Source organism: Oncorhynchus kisutch, linkage group LG1 (genome assembly GCF_002021735.2).
Source record: "Oncorhynchus kisutch isolate 150728-3 linkage group LG1, Okis_V2, whole genome shotgun sequence".
Classification (NCBI taxonomy): Eukaryota; Metazoa; Chordata; class Actinopteri; order Salmoniformes; family Salmonidae; genus Oncorhynchus; species Oncorhynchus kisutch.
In genome coordinates, this window is record NC_034174.2 from 57,906,866 (window position 1) to 57,928,354 (window position 21,489).

The 21,489-nt window shown below is 40.0% G+C and overlaps 1 protein-coding gene across 2 annotated transcripts in view; it reads right to left on the reverse strand.

Moving 5' to 3' along the window:
• mmp24 (matrix metallopeptidase 24) overlaps positions 1-13,664 on the reverse strand; it is a 68,015-nt gene extending 54,351 nt beyond the window's left edge. The window contains exon 1 of one of the 2 annotated variants that reach the window (XM_031827785.1): positions 13,382-13,664. In XM_031827785.1, the coding sequence (XP_031683645.1) occupies positions 13,382-13,507 (126 nt within the window). In that variant the 5' untranslated portion in view covers positions 13,508-13,664. The remainder of the gene's footprint in view (positions 1-13,381) is intronic. The other variant, XM_020482715.2, reaches the window with a different exon arrangement.
• Positions 13,665-21,489: the final 7,825 nt, after the last annotated feature.

The window sequence follows — 21,489 nt, forward strand, 5'->3', positions numbered from 1 at the left end:
TTGTGTTCATTGTCCGTAGCTTATGCCTGCCCATACCATAACCCCACTGCCACCATGGGGCACTCTGTTCACAACATTGACATCAGCAAACCGTTCGCCCACACAACGCCAATCCACGCTGTCTGCCATCTGCCCATCTGTACAGTTGAAAACGGGATTCATCTGTGAAGAGCACATTTCTCCAGCGTGCCTGTGCCATCGAAGTTGAGCATTTGCACACTGAAGTCAGTTACAACGCCGAACTCCAGTCAGGTCAAGACACTGGTGAGGACAAGGAGCACGCACATGAGCTTCCCTGAGACGGTTTTTGGCAGTTTTTGCAGAAATTCTTTGGTTGTGCAAACTCACAGTTTCATCAGCTGTCTGGGTGGCTGGTCTCAGACAATCTCGCAGGTGAAGAAGCTGGATATGGAGGTCCTGGGCTGGCGTGGTTACACGGTCTGCGGTTGCGAGGCCCGGTTGGACCAGTGATGGTCGGTGACGTTTAAGATGAGGAAGGACATTTTTTTTGTTATGAGCATGGCCTTATTTCTGTTACAGCATATTGGATGACTGTCATTCATTTTCCATTCCCCCAGCTCACTGTAACATCGATAGGTTTAGGCTACTACATGATACTCAAATATCTATCATGAGGTTGCTACAATCTAGCTTATGAATGAAAGTTCACATGCACAGGATGAGAGGAACATTTTGAGTAATCAAGGTGACAGATTCAATATCGCTTTGCACAGTCTTGCCTGAATCTAGATGATCTAGGGTGTAATTATTAGTCCAACAGTTGCAAACGAGAGTTTCTATTGGACAAATTCAGGTATGTTTATCCCTGTTTCGTTCTGTTTGCTTCCGTTTAAGTAACGCTTTCAACAGAATCTGCGAAATGAATATACTCCTGATCACACGCAAACACAGTTCACTTTCTACATCGTAACCATATTAGATAAATTCATACTTAGTCAACATATCTACTAGAACTAGCACATTAGTAAACCTGCAGTTGGCCCAGGTGGCAATAAATTAATAAAACCAAAAGCTTAGCTTGACTTAGAAGAGTTCCAGTGTTGGATAGCCATAGCCATCTAGCTAACATAGCATCCCTCTCTGTTTAAGTAGGCTAAACTAGCTAGCTGCATTCGCTAGCTAAGTAAAAGGGGAAAAATACAATGAAATATATATATTTTCTCACTTTCTCTCTCTCTCCCTTCCTCCTCTGAGGAGCCCCTACTGGGTTGGATGTACTGCCAAATTTTCTAAAACGACATTGTAGAGAAATTAACATTAAATTCTCTAGCAAAAGCTCTGGCGGACATTCTTGCAGTCAAATCAAAATCAAATCAAATTATATTTGTCACATACAGATGGGTTACCAGATGTTAATGCGAGTGTAGTGAAATGCTTGTGCTTCTAGTTCCGACAATGCAGTAATAACCAACGAGTAATCTAACCTAACAATTTCACAACAACTACCTTATACACACAAGTGTAAAGGAATGAAGAATATGTACATGTACATGAGTGATGGTACAGAACGGCATAGGCAAGATGCAGTAGATGGTATCGAGTACAGTATATACATATGAGATGAGTAATGTAGGGTATGTAAACATATAAAAGTGGCATTGTTTAAAGTGGCTGTATTACATCAAGATGGCAAGATGCAGTAGATGGTATAGTGTACAGTATATACATATGAGATGAGTAATGTAGGGTATGTAAACATTATATGAAGTGGCATTGTTTAAAGTGGCTAGTGATACATTTTTTAAATCAATTTTATACACTATTAAAGTGGCTGGAGTTGAGTCGGTATGTTGGCAGCAGCCACTCAATGTTAGTGGTGGCTGTTTAACAGTCTGATGGCCTTGAGATGGAAGCTGTTTTTCAGTCTATCGGTCCCTGGTTTGATACACCTGTACTGACTTGCCTTCTGGATGATAGTGGGGTGAACAGGCAGTGGATCGGGTGGTTGATGTCCTTGATGATCTTTATGGCCTTCCTGTGACATATCCCAGTCCATGTGGTCGAAGCAATCTTGAAGCGTGGAATCAGATTGGTCGGACCAGCGTTGAACAGACCTGTTTTAGTCTCTGTCTATAGGCTGGGAGCAACCAAATGGAGTCGTGGTCAGCGGAAGTTAGAATAACAATGATCCAGGGTTTTACCAGCCCTGGTTGCACAATCAATATGCTGATAGAATTTAGGGAGTCTTGTTTTCAGATTAGCCTTGTTAAAATACCCAGCTACAATGAATGCAGCCTCAGGATATGTGGTTTCCAGTTTACATAGTCAAATTAAGTTTGTTCAGGGCCATCGATGTGTCTGCTTGGGGGGGAATATAAACGACTGTGATTATAATCGAAGAGAATTCTCATGGTAGATAATGCGGTCGACATTTGTTTGTAAGGAATTCTAAGTCAGGTGAACAGAAGGACTTGTATATTGTTGTTATGATCACACTGTCACGCCTTGGTCTTAGTATTTTGTGTTTTCTTTAATTATTTGTTCAGGCCAGGGTGTGACATGGGTTTATTGTGTTGTCGTATTGGGGTTTTTGTAGGCATTGGGATTGTGGCTGATTAGAGGTGTGTCTAGCATAGGCTTGGCTGCCTGAGGCGGTTCTCAATCCGAGTCAGGTGATTCTCGTTGTCTCTGATTGGGAACCATATTTAGGTAGCCTGGGTTTCACTGTGTGTTTGTGGGTGATTGTTCCTGTCTCTGTGTAGTTTCACCAGATAGGCTGTATAGGTTTTCACGTTCCGTTTGTTGTTTTGTATTGATCGTGTTTTATTCTTCATTAAACATGTATCGAATTAAAAAAAAAAAAAAAAATAGGCTGTAATAGGTTTTCGTGTTCCGTTTGTTGTTTTGTTTATATATATAGTTATTTCATGTATCGCTATTCTTCATTAAAAGACATGAGTAACCACCACGCTGCATTTCGGTCCGACTCTCCTTCAAACAGACGAACGCCGTTACACACACCACGTCTCGTTAATCATAAGGCATACCCCCCCCCCCCCCCCCCCCCCCCCATCCTTCTTCTTACCAGAAAGATGCTTGTTTCTGTCAGCGCGATGTGTGAATAAACCAGCTGGCTTTACCAACTCCGATAGCGTGTCTCGAGTGAGCCATGTTTCCGTGAAGCAAAGAACGTTATACAGAACGTTTCCTATGTCTCTCTGGAATGCTACCCTTGCTCGGATTTCATTTACCTTGTTGTCAGGGGACTGGACATTGGCGAGTAGTATGCTCAGGAGCAGTGAGCGATGTGCCCATCTCTAGAGCCTGGAGAGCCTGACCAGAAGATCGTCTGGTTGGCCGACAGGGATCCGATCCATTGTCCTGGGTGGTGGGCAAAACATGGGATCCGCTTCGGGAAAGTTGTATTCCTGGTCGTAATTATGGTGAGTTGACGTTGCTCTTATATCCAATAGCTACTGTATGTATAAAACCTAAGATTACCTGGGGTACCAATGTAAGATATACTGCATAGTTTCCTAGGAACACGAAGCGAGGCGGCCATCTCTATCAGTGCCAGAAGTAGTGCAGCATGCCAATTGAACACTCCCTCAACTTGGGACATCTGTGGCATTTTTTTGTGTGACAAAACTGCACATTTTAGATTGGCCGTTTATTGTCCCCAGCACAAGGTGCACCTGTGTAATGATCTTGCGGTTACAAGACTCCCTGTTACGATGTGCCCTGAGAGTCGGGACCATGTTCAGGGAGTGAGTGTTTTAATAAATAAACGTAACATAATACAAAACAAGAGAACACAATCAGACATGACACAGAAACAGAAACAATGACACCTGGGGAAGGAACCAAAGGGGGTGACATATATAGGGAAGGTGATCAGGGAAGTGATAGAGTCCAGGTGAGCGTAATGATGGTGACATGTGTGTGTCATAACGAGCAGCCTGGTGACCTAGAAGGCCGGATAGGGAGCACCCGTGACAATCAGCTTCTTGATATTCCACATCTGTCAGGTGGATGGATTATCTTGGCAGAGGAGAAATGCTCACTAACAGGGATGTAAACAAATGTGTGCACAAAATTGGAGAGAAATAAGCTTTTTGTGCATATGGAACATTTGAGATCTTTTATTTCAGCTTATAAAACATGGGACCAACACTTTACATGTTGCGTTTATATGTTTTTTCAGTGTACATATTGCAGCTTTAAAATGCCTCCTAAAGACATGATTGTTATTGGGAAAAGAAGGTAGGCTATCAACTCATCAGTTAGCTAGCTCAATTTTTTTATGATTGTGACTAATCTTAATATAGCCTAATATTCATAATCCTCTAACTCATGATATATTAGCTAGAGTCTATACCTCTGTTCAGTGCTTAATTTGTAAATCAGGTGGCGCCGGAACAAAAAGTGAGTGCGATAGGGTGAGTGCGATAGACCTGGGGAGCTCTGAGGTAACGGAACACGTGAAGAAAAAAATCCACCTTTATTAAAAAATATTACATGCAAATCATCGCATTTGCTTAGTTGTCACGATTTCTACCGAAGGTGGCTCCTCTCTCCCTGTTCGTGCGGTGCTCGACGTTGGGCGTCGCCGGTCTACTAGCCATTACCGATCCCTTTTTCCTTTTCTGTTTTTGTCTTTGGTTCTTTTTCACACCTGGTTTCATTTGCATTAATTTCTGTGTTTAATTGTAACCTGCTGCCTGCCTAAGTTTGTGCGGGATTAGTCTTTTATTGTGATTTGATGTGATCGGTTGGATTTACAGAAGTTGCACACAAGGGGAATTTGTTTTGTAGCCTAGGTTCTTGTAAAAATGTAGCCTTTTATACTGTAAACATATTTCATACAATTCTATGCCATTTTACCTTGAATAGAGACTTTGGCTGTATCATTTTAATACTGCACAAATTATCAAAATGACAGGCTGATTGACAAACTGAGATCAATAAAAACAACCTTGTCTTGAATCCATCAATAGCCTAGGCCTAGGTGTGTGGAAACACACATGGTTCAAAATGAGGAGGAAATTATAGTCCTTAAAAAAACTTTCCAGAATAAAAATCCTATCTCTCTTGTTTTACTTTATAAAACAACGTTCGCTCAATAGACCTATTTGGAAGTTCAATATTCTGAAAGACCGGTTTTGTCTTCATGCTATTCAGTGACAGATTTACCTTGTGTTCCCGACTGTAGTCTATGCCTTGTTATTGGGCTACACACAATCCACAGCTAAGCTATTTAAAAAAAGAAGCTATTGATCCTCTGTGGCTAAATTATAGGCCAACTCATGGTGTAGTAGGCTATTCTAAATTATTACATTTCTTTCTGAACAGACAGCAGTAACTCAATAACTTTGGTACATTTATTTCAATGTATCAGGGGAACTCTAGCACCTTCCTGCGGCTATGATTATACAAGGAAATAAAGGAAGTGCTGCTGCATGCAGAGAAACACTATTTTCATGCAGAGAAACACTCTTTTCATGCCACTTCTTAACAGCTACGACCAGAAGTGACTTTTTGTATCAGGTTAGGAGAACTTATGCAGGAGTTTAGGAGAATGAACGTAGCAGGTTAGGATAATTAGGTTAAGGTTGGGAAAGAGTTAGCGAAAATGCACTCCTAACCTGCTACAAAAATCACTTCTGGTAGTAGCTGTATCGAAGTGGCACGAAAAGAGTTTGCAGGTAGGCTATCAGCCAACCAGACCGGAAATGAATGATGATGAAAATCAAGTGTTATCAAATGTAATCAAATGGTATGCTGCTGTGGCAGTACTGTTGAAATTTAAACTAGGTAACTTGGTACACACACTCGACCGGTGACTGCAGGTGTTAGGGCACAGGTAGACCCCTATTTGTGCACATGCCTGGTAACTACTGATGTTATTACACATTATCTTGTTCCACTATGTAACTAATGTTTTGTAATTACACACTTTAACTACCGGTCATTTTCAATTTGTTTATTTCTGTGTTTGGACCTTGTTCTTACATGTAATGTAAGAACAATGTAGTTACATTGGATATACTTGTATTTATCATGCACCTACCCAGGAGCAAGCAACTTAATGTAAAGTAAAACCCAGTATGGTATAACCTTTACAATTACTATTTAGTTACAATGTAACAACCTTTGCAGACAATAGGCTAAACAGGAGAAATTAGGAGACATGAGAACGTTAGGTATAACCCTTTTAGTTACAGTGTACTTACAATGTAACAATCTTTAACAACCAACTCTGTAATTACAGGACTCTTGTACTTACTCAGGAGCAAGCAATTTAATTTAAAGTGACATTTTGATTACTTTGTAGTTACAATGTAACAACCATTGCAGACAATAGGCTAACCAGGTGAAATAAGGAGACAGGAGACATGTTTTCAGTTTGAACTTTCTTTAATAGATTTGACAGACTCATATTCAAACCATTCAAATTAAATTTCCCATATCAGACTTATTTTAGTTAAACGTACTAAACAGGATGGTGGTGAAGCTAGCTAGCGTATTTCCATCACTCACTAATGTAAGCTAGCTAAGAGCTGGCCCAATGTAGGATGTCCAATGAAAAAACACATATTTTGACCAATGGGTAGAAATTGTGTAGAAAAAAAAATGGTCCAAATCTCATGTCTCTATCTTAATCCGTTCAAGAGATGTTGGAGTTTTTACCCTTGTAGGATGGTCAAAATTAAGACGACTAAATCAATGGAGGCCAGAGAGAAAAATCTGAAAATAGCATCGCATCAGCTAGGCTGGATGCTGTGCAAGAATTAAAGATACCTGACAGACTTATGATTGAACTCGTCATTTTTCTTCTCAAATCCGGTGGATATAACACAATAATAGAGGTAGTATAGATATCGATTTTGAGATATTAATGCGAAGTTCCTGTTCTTCGACGACTTTAACAAACACGAGTGTATCTCTGTGAAATGTCAATGGAGCGTACGTCAGCCTTCTATTGTCAAAGCCTTTTACATTTAATTCAGCTTGGGTCATGCTAATTTTGCTATTTGCGACCCGCGGAAACAACTTGGAAGACGATGACCACAAAATCGTAAACCCTCAAGTTTAGGTGAGAAAGCTGCAGAGCTCTGTCAACAGAGCTCAGTCCTTATTGTATTAGGTATCAGTGTCACGACTTCCGTCAGAGTTGGTCCCTCTCCTTGTTCGGGCGGTGTTCGGCGGTTGACGTCACCGACCTTCTAGCCATCCCTGATCCATTTTCCATTGATTTTGTCTTGTCTTCCATCACACCTGGTTTCAATCCCATCAATTACATGTTGTGTATTTAACCCTCTGTTTCCCCTCATGTCCTTGTCGGTGATTGTTTGTTGTATGTATTGGTGCAAGTTATGTTCTGGTGTGCGACGGGTTTTGCACCCTCTTTTATTTTGTATATTTTGGTTTTCTGAGTTTTTGTATATTCATTAAACTGCTCCATTTATACCAAGTTCACTCTCCTGCGCCTGACTTCCCTGCCACCAGCACCAGCTGATTGACCCCACCATTACAATTAGGTTACGAAATCAGACTTCTTGCTTATCATGTTAATGATATGTTAGAGAAAGACCCCACTGATTGATTCAGAACATAAAGAATCATATTTGTCTTGGTAAAGTGTATTTTATAACATAAGGAAGTGAAATTGCATCACCAAAGCACGTTTTCTTCCACTCTGGGCAGAGTGGGTGGACACCCTATACCCCTCAAACTCAAATCTGGACGTTGAAGCCAGTTCCACTGCTTTATATCATTATTCCCCTCTCATCAGGCACTGATTTTAGATCTGGGACACCAGGTGGGTGTAATTAATTATCAGGTAAAACAGAAAACCAGCAGGCTCCGGACCTCGTATGGGTAGGAGTTGAATACCCCTGCCCTATACCATGTCAACATGTTTTCCAACATTACAAAATCATCAGAAAACTTGTGAAACATTTAGTTAACAATACTATTTCACTATTTTGATATTTACATTGTACTTTTGCACATTACAAACCTTAATAATAGTGATGGGGAAACTAATCTTCCTGAGGTTTTGTCTGCAGAGTGTAAGAGATTAGTGTGACAACTCTTCCTGTTGAACTCTCATTTATAAAAATCATTAAAAAAACACAAAGCATTTAGTTTGCTTTTATGTATTCCATTTAGTGATTGAAATTGTACGTTTGCACATTCAAAAGAAAAATATATAAAATTAGAAGCCAGAAGAACGCTGGGCTGTCACCAGGAGGTGACAAATGTATGTATTTGTGTAAAAAATAGGGACCACAATGGAAATAAGTCCCTAACTTTACTGTGCAATCTGTCTCTTTTTAAAATCTTGATGTATATGTATTTTTTTTAAAACTTACAAATAAAATAAATCAATAATTTCAAACTGTGCAGCTGCCAATTGATGAATGGAAAGAGAGCGCTGTTACAAAACACCAAAACTTTGAATGACATTCAGAGAGTGTCAAGCCAAGCCTTCAATAAGCCTAAAAGGTAGGGAGGATGTATTTATTGTTTGTCGAGATTCATATAGTCTAATTATTGTGGTGTTGAAAACGCAAACCATAATATTGAGGTGCCTGAAGTCGGTATGCTTTGTTTATTGGTTCTGTGCATTGGCACAAATCTGTTGGTGGAAAATTCATTGCACATATTTTATATCATTATAAATATGGCATTGAAATGTTGAAAATCTGATTTCCCCCTTGCTGATCATTGTCTGTAGCCGGCTCTTATCTTAGTGTAATGAAACAGGCAGAACCGTCTGGCCCGTAGCCCTGAGTGGCATCGACTGTGCCACAAAAGCATGTTGAAGTGGCAAAGTGGATATCCACATTTATAAACACAGGGTCAGCTACAGTTATTCTAATTTGTGGTCATAAACATTATTTTCAGTTAATTCTATTAGGGGGAGGGTGTTCAATTTATTTTACAGTACAAGGTGAGGGTCATGTGAAAATATTTGAAACGTTGGGGAGGGAGGCGCAATTTTTTTAAGACACCTTGAGTTGAACTGGCTCTTCCCCCTCAGTAACATTTGCTCTGTCCCTTCAAGGTTTGTTATGTGCAAAAGTGCAATGTAAGGCTCATAAATAGTGAAATAATATTGTTAACTAAATGCTTTATGATGATTTTGTTTATTAACATGGAAAACATGTTGACATTTGGCTAACAATGGCTAGCTAGCCATCTAGCTAGCTAGCTACATTTTGTGAATGATGGGGTTTTTACTAACACAATGGTGTTTTTACTAACTAAAATAGTTATTACTTTGAGTCTGAAATGGGGGATTGAATTTGAATATTTCAAATATGAATCATTGCCAAATCCGTGAAAGAAAGTCAAACTGAACATTTTTCTCCTGTCGTTATTTATCCTGATTAGCCTAGTGTCTGCAAATATTTGTACATTGTAACTACAAAGTAATTAATTAAAATGTCACTTCATTTTGCAATATGTTGCCTGCTCCTGGGTAAGGACATTTTAAATACATGTATATCCCGTGTAACAACATTGTAATTACTGAGTTGGTTGTTAAAGATTATTACATTGTAATTACAATGTAACTAAAAGGGTTATACCTAATGTGCTCTCCTGTCTCCAAATTTCTCCTGCTTAGCCTATTCTCTGCAGAGATTGTTACACTGTAACTAAATAGTAATTATAAAGATTATACCCTACTGGGCTTCACTTTACAGGAGGGTAGGTGCATGATAATTATATCGTATATCGTATTTAACTACATTGTTCTTACATTAAACTTGATTCGGTATAGCCTTTCATCCAGGTCATAACATAGAAACAAACTAATTAAAAATGAACTGTAGTTAATGACAGGATGGGCCTTGTTACAATTGTTGTTACCAGATCCTAGCCTATTTATCAACCCTGGTATTACATTTGGATTTGATGGTAGTGGCACCATGTCCAACTCTAACTCTAACCATGTGGTTCGAGTTATTAACATGGTAATTCACAGGTGACTTCCAAACATATTTTTATAAAAAATGTGTTACATAGTGGAACAAGAGAATGTGCTATAACATCAGTAGTTACACATGTGGAATAAACTTCAGCAAGTGAATGTGTAATTACACATTCCTTGTTCCAATTGTGTAATAACTGATTCCGCAACAAACCTATTACCATAGTAAAACCTATGAAACTACTATGTTATTACCACTGAATGTAGCGATTGATTATGATGTTCATGATAGAGTAGCATTTGGGCTAGTTGTAAAATCTTGTATTTGTTGGCAAGATCAGTGGCATTTTTTTAATTGCCTTTTGGCACATAAACTATGGGAGATTGATTAACAGAAATGGTTGAGGTGGTATCTTGATTCCAATAAACTGTGAAACTGGGTTGTAGATGACAGCAATACGTGGTACTGAGCTAGCTGAGTGAATTTGACATCTTGAAACAACCTTCTTTATACTATTTGGGGAGGAACATTCTCCAAAGATTTGCCATCTTTCCAAAACTGGCAGCAGCCTATGGTTTGTGCACATGCAAAGGATTTGATCAAAGTGTAACACAAAGCATACAAACATGGCCCTCTAAAAAACAGAGGTAGAGACTACTTTAAAGACAAAGACTAGTAACATACTGCAGTTTTAGACTGTATTAATATAGGGGGGAAACTGTATCTAGCTAAAATGTATTTTAAAGTATTCAGCTCTTGAGATTTCCAGTTTGGTTGGTGGGCACATCATCCTCAAATAGACAGCGGGAAATTAACATCTTACAGTTACTGTACTGTGGCTATATAGGCCAAGTGTTTAAATATTACACAACTCATTGCCGTATCACTGGATTCCCAACAACCCAGTTCAGTCTAATCTTACCAAACTACCATGCAACCCTTGCTATATCATAACCTAACTGGCTGATTTCCAAACTGCCTGACATGCATTCAAGAAGTCAACGTATTAGATCCAATCCAGAGCAGCTACCAAGCTACAGTACCACATCATTCTACTGACCAGAAAGTGTTAAAATGATATTGCAAGCACAAAAGCTTCTGTCATCATCAGTGGATATTACATCACATGACTGAAATGATTGAGTCACGCGCTATGCCCTTAATGCAGGTTACATAACTCCCAGGTCGACTTTATTCTTGTCTTTTATTCGATGTGTGCACTCAGGGCATCAGTGACATTCACTGATCAATTACTGCAAGTACAGTACCAGGGAGAACCAAAATATCTGCATGACTGGAGCTGTACAAGATTGCGTGAATTCAGTGTGAATGTGAGTGATGTGAATTTAGCTTGCTGAACTTAGTAACCATCCAAGTCCTATCCTTTCCCTCGGTTGTTTTGTCTCCCTCTTGATTTGGTCAGGTGGCAGGTTTCAAGTTAATGTCAGTATAAGCCCCCTCTGAATCTTGACAGTGTCAAGTCATCTCCCATCAAACAGCCAATGCCAATTTATAACTAAGCAAACACTGGCCAATCAATTATCCTTACTTGGAACGAGATGGCGGTGTCATCTAGGCATACAGCTGAACAAATAGGCTTATTGTTAGCAGTACAGTATCCTCAAAGATAAACACTGAACTATATAAATATGATTAAGAATACATGCATACTCTGAGCATACAATATAAATAATGGTGTGTGTGTGTGTGTGTGTGTGTGTGGGGGGGGGGGGGGGTGTCAGAGAGCGAGAGGAAGCATACTAGAGAGTCCAATGTAGGCTATCACTGGTGATTGACAACATATCTCTAAATTGTTTATTTGCGATCATAATTACGTATAGTCTGGCCGATGGTCATGAATTCTATAATCAATCGGGACATTTCTATAGCCTTCGAAGGGAGCCTAATGAGAGGGCTTAATGTTGGTTTTAAAAGGGTCCTGCATGTTTATCAGTCTGCTAAATTCACTAGGCTATAACAGCCGCGTTATCTAGCCTGGTAGCCAGATGTGCTTCTGCTTTAGTCAACTCCTTTATTGTTGTCATGCCTAACAAAGGAAAAACAGAATTAACCACCAGGCTAAAGTTCAGCCATGACACTCAGGTACGCACGTGATGTCACAGGAAAGGATCGGGTGAGGATTATGCTAAATTATGGACTCTGACTATAGAAATGAAAAATAATGTCAGTGAGGATGAATAAAATTTATTTAAAGGCAGCAGGACTGACATAAATAATCAAAAGTCCATCTGTTCAGTTACTCTTTGTTTTTTTTTACATTTGTTGTACTCATCATACTGTCCACACTCACCAGCCATGCTTTGTCAAACACCTATAAAGAACTATCTTTGTGTGTACGTATCATCCTGAAATTGTTACATTACAAGCAATTGGAAAGGCTTTCACTGCAAACAGCTTATTCAAAACACAGCACAAACTCATATACAACTCTATATGCCACCAGTGCCCTCTCTACTCCCTGCTATTGCAATAAATTATGGAGGAAGCTATATTTGGAATCATGTAACAGTTCTGGATTCTTTGTTCTGTCCAAATGAAAACAAAGCGCAAGTTTTTTTTCTGTGTGGAAAGACCTATTTTATTTGCATATTGTTGATATGCTGTTATTGACAAAATACCTTATGATAACAGTGTTTTAGATAACTGGGAACCCTATGAAAAGTCTAATGTTTTTGTAGCTTGTGCTTCAACTCATTGTGCATATCATATATGAATGTTGACTGTTGTGTTTAGCATTGACCCACGTAACCTTAATTTTAATACTAGTCATGTTTAAATCAGCTCCAAATATGGGATACCATATGTTTGCTAGGTGACATTAAATTAAACAGTGATACCGAATTGGAATTTGCTACATGTGCTGTGGTGCAATGATTCTCCTCTCCAATGCAAGCAAAACATACAATCAGTCTCTTTGTATGTCATTTGTCATTGCAACCCATATACTAGGCTACCACTAGTGGATGAATGCGACTAGAAAGGTTAACCAATTCTCATTGCGAAATTAAACTTAATGATCGTGAAGGCAGCTGTGTTCATAAACAATCAATTCGACGGACAACAGCGTTCAATGTTTTCTCCAACATGCATTCAAGTGAATATGTGTAGAGGAGTTGAATATGTAGATTTAGGTCAATCTATAGATGTTTTGAGATGAGGTGATACATAGGCTAATGCCACTAAAATCTCAATAAATAAAATGGTAGAGCTGCCTGACATCTTGTTTATGTGGTTTATTTATTTGGATAATTTAATTGTTATAGAACTGTTAACAGTTCGGATAAGCTATTCATAAACGATACACAGAAAAACATTCAAACGCACGATTTTATTTTATTTCCACCTGCGCTATAAAGAAGAGCAATACAGTGCTGTGCGATTTTTTTCCCAGTCCGTTTCGGTAAGGATGCTGTATAGAATAAATCAATTGTACCCTGTTCGTGCATCTGACCTACCTCAACGATGAACGTCTTCTCTTCACCACAGACCGAGACAACCCAGAATAAAATATGAAAGTAGCAGGTTTTCCAGCAAAAACCAGGGAGCCCCGCTTTCCTCCTCTTCACTCCAAGCCCCGCCATGACTGTCCCCAAATTTCCCCCTCAGTCCGCGTTTGAGTTCCAGTTTTATGTCCTCTGTCCGTGCTTTATTCATAGGAAGAATGATTACCTAAATTTCTCTGGTTGAATTTCAACGCATACCAACCGCTATACTCGGGATCTCATTGCGCAGACTCTGTTCTTAAAGCGTCACACAAAACGGAAGGGTTTTAATGCCTGCACTCCAATGCTTAAACTGTAAACCGGGAGGTGCCAGAACAAAAAGAGAGCGCGAGAGGGGGGTGACCTGGGGGACTCTGAGGTACCGAAACGGATAAAAATAAATAAAAAATAAAGCAGTGCATGCATATCATCGCATTTGTTTGGTGGCATAGAGCATTGGAGTAGAGGTGCTTCCAGAAGTTGCACAAATGGGAGAAAAAAAATTGTACTTGGGTCCAGGAAGAATCTGGCCTTTTTATAAACCCATTTCAAACAATTCTACATTTTATAACTGGAGACTTTAGCAGAATATTTTTTTAAACCGCACAAATGATTGAAATGACAGTCTACATTGACACTGACAAACTGAGAATCCGAGATCAATAAAAACGATCTCGTCTTGAATCCAACAATAGCCTAGGCTTACGTGTGTGGAGACACATATTGTACAGTGTGAGGAGGAAATTATAGTCCTAGAAAAGATTTCCACTTTCTCTGACTCACCCATTGCAGCAGGAAGCAGGGGTGCTACAGCACCCCCCCCCCCCCCCCGAAATTAAAAAAAGGATCTTAAGCCAATAATTGTTTCCCAAAAGTAGTAGTACATTGTACACGCAATACTTCCATTCATATAATTATATCGCTTTGTGCAGGATGTTAATATGTATGGTGTTGAGTCTCTGCCACTTTGTACCTGCAGTAATCACGTCTGCATCCAGCTCTGACAGCAGGTCCTCGGCATGAATATTCTTGCGGCCCTGATGCAGTATCTTCTCAGTGAAAACTATTTTCGGTCAGCTTTGTTGAACATTCAAAGTTGAGTGAATCAAAATTTGGAGCAATCTGGAGAACAGGTAGACACAAACAAATCTATTCATTTATTTATCATTTCAATTAGAAGGGTACATTGAAAGGTAACACGTTCAATGGCAAAATCTAAGCTGTAATGCATATAATTTTGCACATCCATGAAACTGGCACAAGAATAATGAAATCACTCATTGAATTCTGCCTACTGACAAGTATGAGTATCACTGTTCGAGCACACTAAAATTCAAATTCTCTTTAATGCTTTAATTCAATGAGGACAATATAGAATTAGGTGTCATTTCTGAATTGACTGGAACTGAAACGGAACTGACCCAAACCCTGATGAGTATACTTTAAATCATGTATGGAATTAATTTGATTTTAACCCTGTTGCTGAGGTGCTTAGTATGACCCACCATGCCTGGAGTATCCGGCAACTGTGATTGAGATCTCCTCCATGGTCTTGGACCCGTTTTCATGTATCCACGTTGCCCTCTGGATGGCTGTCTCCTTTAGGGGACAAATCTGACTCTCTTTATGGCAAAAAGTACACTATATATGAAAAAGTATGTGGACACCCCTTCAAATGAGTTGTCGGCTATTTCATCTACACCCACTGCTAAAAGGTGTACAAAGTTGATCACACAGCCATGCAATCTCCATAAACAAACATTGGCAGCAGAATTGCCTCACTGAAGAGCTCAGTGACTTTCAAAGTGGCACTGTCATAGGATGCCACCTTTCCAACAAGTCAGTTTGTCAAATTTATGCCCTGATAGAGCTGCCTCAGTCAAATGTAAGTGCTGTTATTGTGAAGTGTAAACGTCTAGGCTCAACAATGGCTCAGCCGCAAAGTGGTAGGCCACACAAGCTCAGAGAAATGGACGAGTGCTGAAGCCTATAGCGCGTAAACATTGCTTGTCCTCGGTTGCAACACTCACTACCGAGTTCCAAACTGCCTGTGGAAGTAAAGTCAGCAAAATAGCTGTTTTTCATGGTTCAGCCTCGGCCTTTAGTTCCAGTGAAGGGAAATCTTAATGCTACATCATTCAATGACATTCTAGACAATTCTGTGATTCCAACTTTGTGGGAAGCCCCTTACCTGTTTCCTGTGCACAAAGCAAGATCCATACAGAATGGTTTGTTGAGATCGGTGTGGAAGAACTTCACTGGCTTGCACAGAGCCCTGACCTCAACCCCACTGAACACCTTTGTGATGAATTGGAACGTCGACTGCAAGCCAGGCCTAATCGCCAAATGTCAGTGCCCGACCTCACTAATGCTCTTGAGGCTGAATGGAAGCAACGTGAAAGTGACCGACACCAGTCAAATGTCAAACTTAGCTAGCTTTCTACAGGCACTGACATAGCTACCTAACGATGTTAACGTTAGCTAAACAGACGTCGACAAAAACTTTACATTTAGCTAGCTATATTCCGTGACACATGTAAAACATCAATGTTAACAGTAAGCTCCAATAAGAAGGCGAGGCTAACATTATCTAGCTAACATAGCTAGCTACCACAACAGAAGAAAATAGTTTGTTCGCTATCACTCGAGCTAACGTTAGCAGGCAAGATGTTGATTTGAGGTAGCTAGCTGACTTAGATAGCTAGTTAACGTTAGCTATATAACTGAAAAAAAGAAATTGCCAGATAAATGTATTTGTGATAGGACATAACCTGAATTACATAACATGTATAATTAGTAACATTTGTTACTTAAGTTTTGCAGTCAGACAAAACACGTTTTCCAAAATGTCTGTTGAAATGGGAGTTTTGTTAACTTGTGTAACACAGCATTTGGTGGACTTTACTTCAAGCGCTGGTGGCGGGAGAATTAACTACGTTCTCTCCGGTCCTCACTAGTTACCACAGCCACAGTCACAAACCTCGCCTATTTCTACAATTATTTTCTTAAAATGTGATTTAAAAATGAACCGTTGCCTTAACCTCTTGAAGCTAGGGGGCAGAATTGTCACTTTTGGATAAAAAGCGTGCCCAATTTCAACTTCCTGCTATACATGCCAAGAATATAAGATATGCATATTATTAATATATTTGGATGAAGTTTCAAAAACGGTTTGAATCATGTCTGTGAGTATAACAGAACTTATGTAGCAGGCAACACCCCGAGGACTAACTGTTCAATTTGGTTGAGGTTATTCCTTTGTGCAATGAAGAAGTAGGCCAACTCTGGAACTGGGGACACTTTTGTGAGTTGCGCAACCTGTATTGAATACAGATTGCCCTGTCAAAAATTTGATAGGTATTTTTAAATGTTAATAATCTAACGTTGTATTACAAAAGTAGTTTGAAATATTTTGGCAAAGTTTATAGGCAACTTTTGCGTTTTTGTAAGCTGTTTTTTTTCTGGATCAAACACGCTTTATAAATGGACATTTTGGATATACAGTGGGGCAAAAAAAGTATTTAGTCAGCCACCAATTGTACAAGTTCTCCCACTTAAAAATATGAGAGAGGCCTGTAATTTTCAGAGCTGTCGAAGGACACCAGAAACAAAATTGTAGACCTGCACCAGGCTGGGAAGACTGAATCTGCAATAGGTAAGCAGCTTGGTTTGAAGAAATCAACTGTGGGAGCAATTATTAGGAAATGGAAGACATACAAGACCACTGATAATCTCCCTCGATCTGGGGCTCCACGCAAGATCTCACCCCGTGGGGTCAAAATGATCACAAGAACGGTGAGCAAAAATCCCAGAACCACACGGGGGGACCTAGTGAATGACCTGCAGAGAGCGGGGACCAAAGTAACAAAGCCTACCATCAGTAACACACTACGCCGCCAGGGACTTAAATCCTGCAGTGCCAGACGTGTCCCCCTGCTTAAACCAGTACATGTCCAGGCCCGTCTGAAGTTTGCTAGAGAGCATTTGGATGATCCAGAAGAAGATTGGGAGAATGTCATATGGTCAGATGAAACCAAAATAGAACTTTTTGGTAAAAACTCAACTCGTCGTGTTTGGAGGACAAAGAATGCTGAGTTGCATCCAAAGAACACCATACCTACTGTGAAGCATGGGGGTGGAAACCTCATGCTTTGGGGCTGTTTTTCTGCAAAGGGACCAGGACCACTGATCCGTGTAAAGAAAAGAATGAATGGGGCCATGTATCGTGAGATTTTGAGCGAAAACCTCCTTCCATCAGCAAGGGCATTGAAGATGAAATGTGGCTGGGTCTTTCAGCATGACAATGATCCCAAACACACCGCCCGAGCAACGAAGGAGTGGCTTCGTAAGAAGCATTTCAAGGTCCTGGAATGGCCTAGCCAGTCTCCAGATCTCAACCCCATAGAAAATCTTTGGAGGGAGTTGAAAGTCCGTGTTGCCCAGTAACAGCCCCAAAACCTCACTGCTCTAGAGGAGATCTGCATGGAGGAATGGGCCAAAATACCAGCAACAGTGTGTTAAAACCTTGTGAAGACTTACAGAAAACGTTTGACCTCTGTCATTGCCAACAAAGGGTATATAACAACAAGTATTGAGAAACTTTTGTTATTGACCAAATACTTATTTTCCACCATAATTTGCAAATAAATTCATAAAAAAATCCTACAATGTTATTTTCTGGATTTTCTTTTTCTCATTTAGTTGAAGTGTACCTATGATGAAAATTACAGGCCTCATCTTTTTAAGTGGGTGAACTTGCACAATTGGTGGCTGACTAAATACTTTTTTGCCCCACTGTATGTGCCTGAATGAACCAAGATATTTATTGCAACACAGGGAGAGAGGAGTGCAGGCCAGACTAAGCTCGGGTGGGTTGTAGGAAACCAGATGAGCTGAGGTTGGAGTGAGCTGGGTAGAAACAGGGTGAAAAAAGTTGATAGAAAAAAGTTGAGCGAGGGAAAAATCCAAGACGTCGGTAAATGTGTTAAATGCAGAGTTTTGCTTAAACGGTTATTAAAAGCAAAAACGAAAGGTTTGGTAGGTAGCTAAATCACAACAAACAGCACAGCAGCACGACAATGCGGAAGTGTGACATTTTCCCACATGAGATAAGGAGGAACATTGGCCAATGCTCCTCCTTGAGTTGACTTAAATCGTCATATAAATCTATGGCAAGTCTTAAATGCCTGCCTAGCAACGGTCAACAACCATCTTGACAGTGCTTGAAGAATGTAAATAATAATAATGTACAAATATAGTACAGTCCAGGTGTGCAAAGCTCTTAGACTTACCCAGAAAGACTCACAGCTGTAATCACTGCCAAAGGTGATTCTAACTCGGGGTTGAATACTTATCTAATCAAGATATATTAGTGTGTTATTTTTCATATTTGTTTTTACAAATGATAGAATTTTCTCTGACTTTGACAGTACAGAGTTTTGTTTAGATCGTTGACAAAAAATTACAATTAAATCCATTTTAAACTCACTTTATAACACAACAAAATGTGGATAAAGTCAAGGAGTGTATGCTAGATCCGAAAATGTGGTCGGAGGCTTCATATGGAGGGTGTGACACAATTGCAGAGCCTCCGGATGCATGCATCACCGTATCTAAAATTGTGTAACAATGAAGAGGGTTCTGCATTGACATGATTAGTTGACAGTAGGTGGGGGCGACACATCCTGTATAAACACAAATTCACTTCCTTAACTGTCATGCCCTGACCTTAGAGATCCTTATTATTCTCTATGTTTGGTTAGGTCAGGGTGTGACTCGGGTGGGAAAATCTATGCTTTCTATTTCTTTGTTTTGTGGTTCCCAATCAGAGGCAGTTATCTATCGTTGACTCTGATTGGGGATCATATATAAGTTGTCATTTTCCTCTTGGTTTTTGTGAGATCTTGTTTTCTGTATAGTTTATTTTGCCTTACAGAACTGTGCGCGTTCTTTTTTGTCGTTGTTATTTTGCTTTTGGTGTCATCAATAAAAAGAACGATGTACGCCTACCACGCTGCACCTTGGTCCGGTCATTCCACAAACGAGTGCCGTAACAACAACTTCCTTCACAATAGCTCTCTTCTGAAAAACGTAAGAAGTATGATAGCCCTGAAGTCTGCAGAAGCTTCATCGTAGTACGGCCACTTCAGACGTCAGATTTACCATGCAGAGCCTTTTAAGGCATTGATGTGGTAAAAGCAATGTCATAAAAAGGCAAAAAACATTAAAGGAGAAAATACACTTACAATGGTTCTCATTATTATTATTATTATTATTATTATTATTATTACCCATATCAGCCCATTAAAACACGTAGCTGGAGTAGAGAGGATTTAGAGCATGTGGCTTTGCAAGACGCAAGTGTTTCATCTCCTCACTGGGATGATTTTAACAGTGCGACACCACACAGGCCTCATGCCGCTCAGCTAGGTGCGTACCAGAAATTATTTTATAAAAACACAAAAATAATGAAAAGAGCACACAGGGCCATAGCACTTTAGGAGCACACAGACACCAAAAATATATTCAACTGGCTCGGCTCGCTATTACAGCACCACCAATTTCCATTTAGGTGGATAAAATTCCTATTGAGACGGGTGGCTGGAAACAATCGTCCAAAGTCTGCCAAAAGTCTGCCGAAAGCTCCAGCACTGTTGGTAAAGTTAAAATCAGGAGATACTGTATTTGTTTGAGCTCCTCTGGAAAAATCTGTTAGAGTCTAGACTTGTGTAGTGTGGCATTGTCCTTGACTCCCCTGTGAAAAGGAAGAATATGAGCACCATGATCATGGTGAAGTAGAGGATGGTAGTGGCAGACGGCCACGCTGATGATCTGCAGCTTGGAGAAGATGTAGTGCACTTCGTAGACAAACAGGTAGACTACCATGAAGAGACTGTTCAGGAAGGAGTACCAACAACAGTGAGTCCTATACAAAACACAACACACTTTTTAGGTTCGGCGCAATACAATTTTTGGACACTGCGGTGAGATCTAGGTGCTTGGATCGATGAGCAGAGATAAATTGAGTGATATTAGAATGAAACATTTGAATAATTTAGAACGTTTTCATAAAACTAAAATAGATGTAGTGTTGACATGAAGACTTTACACAAAATCCATTAAAGATATTACACATTGCTTACATACAAAGAGAAAGATCACAGTATGCCATTATTGTGATAACCAGATCCATGTACTGTATGTATGGCTTCCTCCACTTCTGCACACAAGTGGAAGTAGCACAGCAGGATGGTGGCCTTGGAGGTGATGAGGAAAATGATGAATACCAGGAACAGATACTCAACAATCAATCAAATTCAGTCTCCTTGCTTAGAGGCTGAGTTGATCTTGGTTCAAAGAAAGTATTAGTTAGATTGCAAATGTTACTTACACATAGATGGATGAAGATGCCCCAATGATGATGCCGGGCACTGGCTTGGTGAAGAAGGAACGTTCATGGATCTGCCGAGTGATCTTGTTGGTTCGCACTAGCTGCTCAATTGCCTGGAGCACAGAGAGTAGCATAGAAACTTATCAAGACATTGTTAGACCCTTGTTAGTGTGTAAATTGTTATGCCAGTGTGAGAGAGCAAACACACCATTGGGTGCACACTGCCGGCCCTAGAGTACACCTAGAACACCAGGTGTCACCGGAAGGCAAAGTAGATCATCAGGGTCTCCAACCACCCAAGCCATGCCCTGTTCTCCCCACTTCAAACACTCAGACGCGGGCAGTACAGGAGCATCATGGCAAAAACTGAAAGACTTGCCAAAAGTTTCTACCCTCAGACATAGACCAGCTGAAAAGCCATCCCCTTTACCCTGCCCAAAAAGCTTTCTTCTTTTTATTTCACTCAATAGTCATGCTGCTGCTCCCCCTATGGTCAAACCACCATAACCCCTCCGCAATCTGTACTCTGCCTCTACCCCAATGGACATTTATTTATTAATCACTGCCACAGTTGTTATTATGTACACAGTGCATTCTGAAAGTATTCAGACCCCTTGACCTTTCCACATTTTGTTACGTTACAGCCTTATTTACCCACAATACCCCATAATGCCAAAGCAAACCTATTAAA